The sequence below is a fragment of the Scylla paramamosain genome, chromosome 40 (assembly GCF_035594125.1).
Source record: "Scylla paramamosain isolate STU-SP2022 chromosome 40, ASM3559412v1, whole genome shotgun sequence".
Lineage (NCBI taxonomy): Eukaryota > Metazoa > Arthropoda > Malacostraca > Decapoda > Portunidae > Scylla > Scylla paramamosain.
In genome coordinates, this window is record NC_087190.1 from 7286962 (window position 1) to 7297092 (window position 10131).

A 10131-nucleotide genomic window follows, 5' to 3' on the forward strand; every position below is an offset into this window, starting at 1 on the left:
TACAAGCACCTAATAACACACACACCCTTCACCTAAAAATTTTAAAATCATCATGACGACTCCTACACCAGCCTCGGAGTCCCCATCTGGGGAGGGGACCATAAATGTCCCCAGGTCGGACTGCCTTTCCGTCGACGACCCTAAGTGTCTTGACACCCCCCTCAACTTTTTTTTCATTAACTTCTGCAACATTCGCGGTCTAAGATCTAATTTTCAATCTGTAGAACACCACCTCTCCTCTTCTAAACCTCATCTTCTTTTCCTCACTGAAACTCAGGTGTCTGAGGCAACTGACAATAGCCCCTTTTCTGTTCCCTCCTACTTTCTCTATCCTCAATTTCGATCCAAAGCTGGATGCTGCATTTATGTGCGCAATGACTTAACCTGCTCTCGTGCCCACGCTCTTGAATCTTCCGAGTTTTCCACCATCTGGCTACGACTACAGAGTCACTCTCATAATAAATTTATCTGTGCTGTATACCTCTCTCCTAACTCCTCTGACTATAAGAAATTCTTTGACTACTTAACTTCCAAAGTGGAGCACATTCTGACCATCTTCCCTTTTGCAGAGATCTCCATTCTTGGAGACTTCAGTGTTCACCACCAGCTTTGGCTTTCCTCTCCTTTCACTGACCATCCTGGTGAACTAGCCTACAACTTTGCTATCCTCCATGACCTAGAGCAATTGGTGAAACACCCTACTCGTATTCCTGACCGTCTTGGAGATACGCCCAACATTCCTGACCTTTTCCTGACCTCTAATCCTTCTGCTTATGCTGTCACCCTTTCTTCTCCGTTGGGCTCCTCCGATCACAATCTCATATCTTTATCTTGTCCTATCACTCCAATCCCTCCTCAGGATCCCCCTAAGCGAAGGTGCCTCTGGCATTTTGCCTCTGCTAGTTGGGGGGACCTGAGGAGGTATTTTGCTGATTTTCCTTCGAATGACTACTGCTTCCGTGTCAGAGACCCGTCTTTGTGTGCTGAGCGCATAACAGAGGTGATAGTGTCTGGCATGGAGGCGTACATTCCTCACTCTTTTTCTCGTCCTAAACCTTCTAAACCTTGGTTTAACACAGCTTGTTCTCGTGCTATACATGATAGAGAGGTGGCCCACAAAAGGTACTTAAGCCTTCCATCACCAGAATCTCATGCACTTTATATTTCTGCCCGGAACCATGCCAAGTCTGTTCTCCAACTAGCCAAAAACTCCTTCATTAACAGAAAATGTCAAAACCTTTCAAGATCTAACTCCCCTCGTGATTTCTAGCCAAAAACATCTCCAATAACTTTGCTTCTTCTTCTTTCCCTCCTCTATTTCAACCAGATGTCACCACTGCTATCACATCTATTTCTAAAGCTGAACTCTTTGCTCAAACCTTTGCTAAAAACTCTACCTTGGACGATTCTGGGCTTGTTCCTCCCTCTCCTCCACCCTCTGACTACTTCATGCCACCTATTAAAATTCTTCGCAATGATGTTTTCCACGCCCTCGCTGGCCTAAACCCTCGGAATGCTTATGGACCTGATGGGGTCCCTCCTATTGTTCTCCGAAACTGTGCCTCTGTGCTTGCACCTTGCCTACTCAAACTCTTTCAGCTCTGTCTGTCAACATCTACCTTTCCTTCTTGCTGGAAGTTTGCCTACATTCAACCTGTTCCTAAAAAGGGTGACCGCTCTAATCTCTCAAACTACCGTCCTATTGCTTTAATTTCCTGCTTATCTAAAGTTTTTGAACCTATCCTCAACAGGAAGATTCTTAAACTTCTATCACTTCACAACCTTCTATCTGATCGCCAGTATGGGTTCCGTCAAGGCCCCTCTACTGGTGATCTTCTGGCTTTCCTTACTGAGTCTTGGTCATCCTCTTTTAGAGATTTTGGTGAAACTTTTGCTGTTGCCTTGGACATATCAAAAGCCTTTGATAGAGTCTGGCACAAAGCTTTGATTTCCAAACTACCCTCCTACGGTTTCTATCCTTCTCTCTGTAACTTCATCTCAAGTTTCCTTTTTGACCGTTCTATTGCTGCTGTGGTAGACGGTCACTGTTATTCTCCTAAATCTATTAACAGTGGTGTTCCACAGGGTTCTGTCCTGTCACCCACTCTCTTTTTATTATTCATTAATGATCTTCTAAACCAAACTTCTTGTTCTATCCACTCCTACGCTGATGATACCACCGTGCACTTTTCCACGTCTTTTCATAGACGTCCAACCCTTCAGGAGGTAAACATATCACGCAGGGAAGCCACAGAACGCCTGACTTCTGATCTTTCTAAAATTTCTGATTGGGGCAGAGCAAACTTGGTATTGTTCAGTACCTGAAAGACTCAATTCCTCCATCTATCAACTCGACACAACCTTCCAGACAACTATCCCCTCTTCTTCAATGACACTCAACTGTCCCCCTCTTCTACACTGAACATCCTCGGTCTGTCCTTTACTTATAATCTGAACTGGAAACTTCACATCTGATCTCTAGCTAAAACAGCTTCTATGAAGTTAGGTGTTCTGAGACGTCTCCGCCAGTTTTTCTCACCCCCCCAGCTGCTAACTCTGTACAAGGGCCTTATCCGTCCATGTATGGAGTATGCTTCACATGTCTGGGAGGGTTCCACTCATACTGCTCTTCTAGACAGGGTGGAATGAAAAGCTTTTCGTCTCATCAACTCCTCTCCTCTAACTGACTGTCTTCAGCCTCTCTCTCACCGCCGCAATGTTGCATATCTAGCTGTCTTCTACCGCTATTTTCATGCTAACTGCTCTTCTGATCTTGCTAACTGCATGCCTCCCCTCCTTTCGCGGCCTCGCTGCACAAGACTTTCTTCTTTCTCTCATCCCTATTCTGTCCACCTCTCTAACGCAAGAGTTAACCAGTATTCTCAATCATTCATCCCTTTCTCTGGTAAACTCTGGAACTCCCTGCCTGCTTCTGTATTTCCACCTTCCTATGACTTGAATTCCTTCAAGAGGGAGGTTTCAAGACACTTATCCACCAATTTTTGACCACTGCTTTGACCCTTTTATGGGACTGGCATTTCAGTGGGCATTTTTTTTTATTAGATTTTTGTTGCCCTTGGCCAGTATCCTTCCTACATCAAAAAAAAAAAAAAAGTGTGAACCCGCCTTTAGAGAGGTGAACAGGGCAGAGTTTACCAGTTAACTGAAGGAATGAAGATAATGGTTATGTCTTGCATTAGTGAGGTGGACATTGCAAGGTATACCAGTGAAAGGGATGAAGAAATGAAGGTACTGATCAACTCTTGGCGCTAGTGAGGTGCAAGGGGCAGTTTACAACATTCTCTCTCTCTCTCTCTCTCTCTCTCTCTCTCTCTCTCTCTCTCTCTCTCTCTCACCATGGACAGCCACCACTTGCTCCTGGAACCTGAGGCCGCCCCTGGAAGAGGTGTAGGTGACGACATGGCCAGCAGAGGGCGGGGTGAGGGAGGCGGGGTGGAGGGGCGGGCAGCTGGCGACGTCACACACACATACGGGACTGTCGCCGCCCTCAAAGTACCGGCAACTTCCATTGTCTGGTGAAGGAAAAGATGTGCAGTTGTTCCAAGTAGTGATGCTGTGTTGTAGGGAATGTGGAACGCGAATGAATAAATAGAATAATTAACTAACCGACCGACTAATTAACTAACCAACCGACCCACTAACAATGATTGACCGACTAACTGACTGACTAATGTTTAGTAATTCAGAACTGTCTTGAGGAAAAAACACTAAAAACTTTACAAGTGAGTGAAATTTATACGATTTTCGACGGATATCATAGCGTGCAGTAAAACCTATCACTTCTGCCTCATATATTCAGTAGCCACGTGTGTCACCACCTGCCTGATGAAGGCTTATGTACCATCCCTGTGATTAGTTAAACCCTCTCAACACTAAGTCTTCACCCTCCATCCTCTTGAACTGCCCCACCTGATGCACATCCCATCCTTTTTTATGATCAGGGCGTCCCCACCTTCTCATCCTCCTCAACATCACCGGGTCTCTCTCTCTCTCTCTCTCTCTCTCTCTCTCTCTCTCTCTCTCTCTCTCTCTCTCTCTCTCTCTCTCTCTCATTATCATTAATAGATATACAGATTATTGTGTGTGTGTGTGTGTGTGTGTGTGTGTGCTGTAAGGCTCCTAGTGTGTTACGCAATTATTATATAGTACAATCTAACCTAATGTAATCTAATCTATGGCGTCTTCTACTTACAATAGTCGTTGGTATAGGCGGTAATGGCCACGTAATTACAATCAGAATCCATTAAACCAAAGCTTAGTGTGGGTTGTAATATCTCCCTTGTTTATGGCATCTGTCACCACTACTATTCACATTTTGCCCACAGCAGCTTTCTGCAATGATTCATTACCATTCACTTTGAGGATCAGCCGTTTTCTTGCTGTGTATTCCCCTAAATAAGTCCCCAGTAGAGGGTACTTAGCCGCTAATATGGCCACCAGCAGCAGCTTCATCAAGTGTCGTCTATTGCCAACCTCCGGACCCAGATCACCCAGATTGTGATCCGAATCACTCAGATTAGGGTAAATCCAGATCAAGATGTAAACAGAACACGGGCCGCACGGCCAGATCAATTATCTGAAATGGATCACGATAAAGAGAAGACGCCTCTAACTAACCTAATCTTATGTTACCTAACCTAACGAACTCTAATCAACCTAACCTGAATCAACCTAAATCTAATCAACCTAAGCTGATAAATACACTTTTGATAACTAGTATATATATATATATATATATATATATATATATATATATATATATATATATATATATATATATATATATATATATATATATATATATATATATATATATATATGACTCAATCAAAATTAAGAAGAAATTGTAAAACCTAGGAGACCATTCTTGATCCTCCTTTATCATCATCTTGGTGTTTGTAATCAGCATGGTGGTGTTATCAGAAAACACCACTCGTTCACCATCACCACCACTATCCGTCACGACCATTATTACTATCCTTGTTACTACCACTATCATCACCATCCCCACTGTCACCACCATCAGTCTCTATCGTCATCACTATTATCATCACCACAACCACTATTATCACCGCTATCCACCACTACCATCGTTACTGTCCAACACCAACACTACTATCACCATTACCACAATCACTGTCACTACCAATACCAACATTATAAGTCAATATCAACATCACCATTATCACCATTACTAATAAGCAGCTCATATTTTCTTATTTCATCTCATTATTATTCTCTTTGATGAACCAAACAGTAAGGAAGGTAGTAGTAGTAGTAGTAATAGTAGTAGTAGTAGTAGTAGTAGTAGTAATACCATTAGTAGTAATACCAATAGTAGTAATAGTAATAATAGCAGCAACAGCAGTAGTGATACTAGTAGTAGCAGCAGTAGTAGTAGTAGTAGTAGTAGTAGTAGTAGTAGTAGTAGTAGTAGTAACAGCAATAGTAGCAAAAGTAATAATAGCTATATTCTTTATTCTTGGAAGAACGTTTAGGTGTGCCGGTGTGGGGACACACCACCACACCCTTCACCCTTGCCGCCCATATTCTTTGCCGCGCCCTTCTCTTGGGACCTGACGCCAGCCTCTGACCGCCTCGGCTATCACCACGTGGGAGTGAGGTCATCCCTCACCCTTTTGTCTCCGCGGTGCTCCGGCCTGCTCGACGGCCGGGTGGCCTCCCAGGACCTCACGAGCCCCTTATCTTTCTGGCCGCGTGAGCTCCCTTGACCTCACGATCCCCGGCCGGGACCTGGGCCGGCCCACCAACCACCCCAGCATCATCAGTAGACCTCGCTCGCCCAGCCTTGCTGGCCGACATGGATAGTCCTAGTCCACCTTGCCTCTGTGGCGGACACGGATAGTCCTTTTCCGCCTGTCCTCGGTGGCGGACATGCGACACGCGGGCAGCTTCATTTACTATTTGTACAATCTTATTATATCAATATACGGCAGCTGATATTTACCACTGTGTTTCCTTGGCTACCACCACCTCTACACAAAAGTACAAGAAATAGCAGTATGATCTATGGTCTGATCATTTTGAATTGAGCGTTTAGGCGGTCCTTTCCGGGGATTTCCAGCCCTGCGACTCTTACAGTTATAACAAGACACACTTCATGTCAGGTACTTCCTAACTCAAAATTAAATGGTGTTGTAGTACATCTATACTGTGATGCTCTAAAAAAGGCAAGTTAGTGTAATATGTTTATTAATTAATTATTTTTTTTTTATGATACTCGCATTATTTTTTTTCTTGCAACACCACAATATTTGGCAACTTTTCATCCAGACGTTGTCACATCTCCATGGGTCACCGAGTGAGGTCACAGGGTCAGAGTGACCCTCTTAATCGATGGTCACTTCCTCTAGTGCTGCTAGCCAGGACAGAAGCTACCTCTCGTTACCTCCATAGGCGAGAAAAGAGTTTATTTACTTAGTATTTATTTATTTATTTATTTATTTATTTATTTTATTTATTTATTTATTTTTTGTAAGAAAAAAGGAGGTCATTACTTGAGCCCTCAAGAGCTGTTGCCCGAACATCGAAAGCCACCAACGTGCCTTGATTTTTACCTCGATGATGAAGAGGGAAAAGTCGTCCTGGGGTGCTTATTGGTAGGGTCAGGTGACTCAGGTCTGAGAGAAGGGTGGTTCAACCTCTCAAGGGGCATTCCCAGGATGGAAGGAACTCCTAGGTGCATGCGTGTTCTTCACAGCCGGGAGAAAAAACTTTATTTACAACAAGAATAAGTATTTTCTGAAGAAAAGGGCCAATAGAGGTTCTATCATTGCATCCTCCAGAGCAATAGCTCTGAAGGCCAATGCCGCTAATGTGAATGAGACGACAGCGCGAAAAAAATTTTTTTTTTATTTATTTTATGTAGGACACCAAGGGCAATAAAAATAAGAAAAAAAAAAAACACTGAGATGTCAGTCTCGAATTGGGTCTGAAGTGGTTGTCGAAAATTGAAGGGTAAGTGTCTTGAAACCTCCCTCTTGAAGAAGTTCAAGTCATAGGAAGGTGGAAATACAGAAGCAGGAAGGGACTTCGAGTTTACCACAGAAGGGGATGAATAATTGGGAATACTGGTTAACTCTTGCATTAGAGAGGTGGACAAAATTCAGGTGAGAGAAAGAAGAAAGTCTTGTGCAGCGAGGCCGTGGGAGGAGGGGAGGCATACAGGTAGCAAGATCAGAAGAGCAGTTAGCATGAAAATAGCGGTAGAAAATAGCAAGAGATGCAGCATTCCGGCGATGATAGAAGCTGAAGACAGTCAGTTAGAGGAGAGGAGTTGATGAGACGAAAAGCTTTTGATTCAACCCTGTCTAAAAGAGCACTATGAGTGGAATACCCCCAGACATGTGAAGCATACTCCATATATGGATGGATAAGGCCCTTGTACAGAGTTAGCAGTGGGGGGGGGGTGAGAAAAACTGGCAGAGACGTTTCAGAACACCTAATTTCATAGAAGCTGTTTTAACCAGAGATGTGAATTTTACAGTTTAGATTATAAGAAAAGGACAGACTGAGGATGTTTAGTGTAGAAGAAGGGGCCAGTTGAGTATCACTGAAGAGGGGATAGTTGTTTGGAAGGTTGTGTCGAGTTGACAGATGGAAGAATTGACTTTGGAGGCATTGAACAATACTAAATTTGCTCTGCCCCAATGAGAAATTTTAGCGAGATCAGAAGTCAGGCATTCTGTGGCTTCCCTGCATGAACTGTTTACTTCCTGGAGGGTTGGACGTCTATGAAAAGACGTGGAAAAGTGCAGGGTGGTATAATCAGCGTAGGAGTGGACAGGACAAGAAGTTTGGTTTAGAAGGTCATTGATGAATAATAAGAGAGTGTGTGACAGAACAACCCTGAGGAACACCACTGTTGATAGATTTAAGAGAAGAATAGTGACCGGCTGCCACAGCAGCAATAGAACGGTCAGAAAGGAAATGAAGTTACAGAGAAAAGGGTAGAAGCCATAGGAGGGTAGTCTGGAAATCAAAGCTTTGTGCCGGACTCTATCAAAAGCTTTTGATATCTCTTGAGGCACAAGCAAAAGTTTCACCAAGATCTCTAAAAGAGGATGACCAAGACTCTGTAAGGAAAGCCAGAAGATCACCAGTAGAGCGGCCTTGACGGAAGCCATACTGGCGATCAGACAGAAGGTTGTCAAGTGATAGATGTTTAAGAATCTTCCTATTGAGGATAGATTCAAAAACTTTAGATAGGCAGGAAATTAAAGCAATAGGATGGTAGTTTGAGGGATTAGAACGGTCACCCTTTTCAGGAACAGGCTGAATGTAGGCAAACTTCCAGCAAGAAGGAAAGGTAGATGTTGACAGACAGAGCTGAAAGAGTTTGACTAGGTAAGGTGCAAGCACGGAGGCGCAGTTTCGGAGAACAGTAGGAGGGAACCCATCAGGTCCAGGTCCAGGCCCATCAAGTGTTGCATTTTTTGTTGCCCTTGGCCAGTGTCCTTCCTACATAAAAAAAAAGAAAAAAAAATAAGCCTTTCAAGGGTTTAGGTCAGCGAGGGTATGGAAAACATCATTGTGAAGAATTTTAATAGGTAGGATAAAGTAGTCAGAGGGTGGAGGAGAGGGAGGAACAAGCCCTGAATCGTCCAAGGTAAAGTTTTTAGCAATGGTCTGAGCGAAGAGTTCAGGTTTAGAGACAGATGTGATAGCAGTAGTGCCATCTGATTAAAATAAAAAAAACGGAAAAAAGAAGCAAAATTATTGGTGATGTTTTTTGCAAGAAGCTAGAAGTCACGAGGGGAGTTAGATCTTGAATGATTTTGACACCTATTAATGAAGGAGTTTTTGGCTAGTTGGAGAACAGACTTGGCATGGTTCCGGACAAAAATATAGAATGTATGAGGTTCTGGTGATGGAAGGCTCAAGTACCTTTTGTGGGCCACCTCTCTATCATGTATAGCACGAGAACAGGCTGTGTTAAACCAAGGTTTATTTACTTATTTATTTATTTTTTGTTGTTGCTGTTTGCTACTATCGTTGTTATTGTTGTTGCTGTTGTTGTTGTTGTTACATTAGTATTAGTTATAGTCGTGGTAATATAATAGTAGTAGTATTTTGGTATGATGGAAATAAGTGTGTGTGTGTGTGTGTGTGTGTGTGTGTGTGTGTGTGTGTGTGTGTGTGTGTGTGTGTTTCAGTTATATAGAGACAAGTACACACCAATCAATCTACATAATATAGTAAACTCTCATCTACTTTGAGCACACACACACACACACACACACACACACACACACACACACACACACACACACTTACTTTACGGTATTATTGATCTTTAAAAATCTAGTACATAATACAATATTCACATTTGTAGAAAACGTGAGTCAGTGGTAGAGAGGAGTGGAATGAGGCAGCTATGGATAATTGGAGACAGCAACAGCTGCAGTTAGAGTAAAAAAAAAAAAAAAAAAAAAAAGATGGAATCAAAGAGCCTCAAAAAAATTCAATATGCCTAAGACTGCTCGATCTCAGTTGCCGTGTCAGATCAAAATAAGATGGCCTCTGGCTAGACAAAGGTAAGAACATGTCTAGCACCGTCATGGGGGCGGGGGTGTGCGTGAATGTTGATTGATGCTTCCTTCTGTTTTAATTGAAATGTTTAATTAAATGTTGGGATGTTGATTTAAAGTTGATACTGGAAGTTCTTTTCCTTTGATTAAATTTATTGAAGTTGAATTTAGTTTTCATTTTGATTGATGAAGTAGGATGGTAGTTTTGTTTTTTGTTCACTTGTTGTTAGTTGTTGAGATTAAAGGAATTAATATAGTCACCATGATTTTTTTGCCTAATATATATTTTTTTTACCTTGTTTTATATGGTAGCGTTTTAGCCAGAGCTCTGTAAAGCACAAAAAAAAAAATCCATGACAACCAGATTGAGTTTTATTGATGTTAGCTTTTAAATAACAAATAAAGTTGTTGTTTTTTTATCTCTTCTTATACACAATGATATTTCTAGAAATTAGCTCTGTTACTTTGGAGTTGTGGGACCTCCTATACTGGGAACAATGGTAAATTACCAGTTTATGATAATAAAATTTAAATGAATAAGTTATACACTTAATTAGCG

General features: G+C 42.2%; 1 protein-coding gene across 1 annotated transcript in view; it reads right to left on the reverse strand.

Moving 5' to 3' along the window:
- The window catches only part of LOC135092614 (lysosomal acid glucosylceramidase-like), a 29440-nt gene extending 24827 nt beyond the window's left edge, over positions 1-4613 (reverse strand). The window contains exons 1-2 of the mRNA XM_063991220.1: positions 4371-4613; positions 3357-3533 (exon numbers count right to left, since the gene is read on the reverse strand). Coding sequence (XP_063847290.1) covers positions 3357-3533; positions 4371-4473 — 280 coding nt within the window. The 5' untranslated portion in view covers positions 4474-4613. The remainder of the gene's footprint in view (positions 1-3356; positions 3534-4370) is intronic.
- Between the last annotated feature and the right edge of the window lie 5518 nt (positions 4614-10131).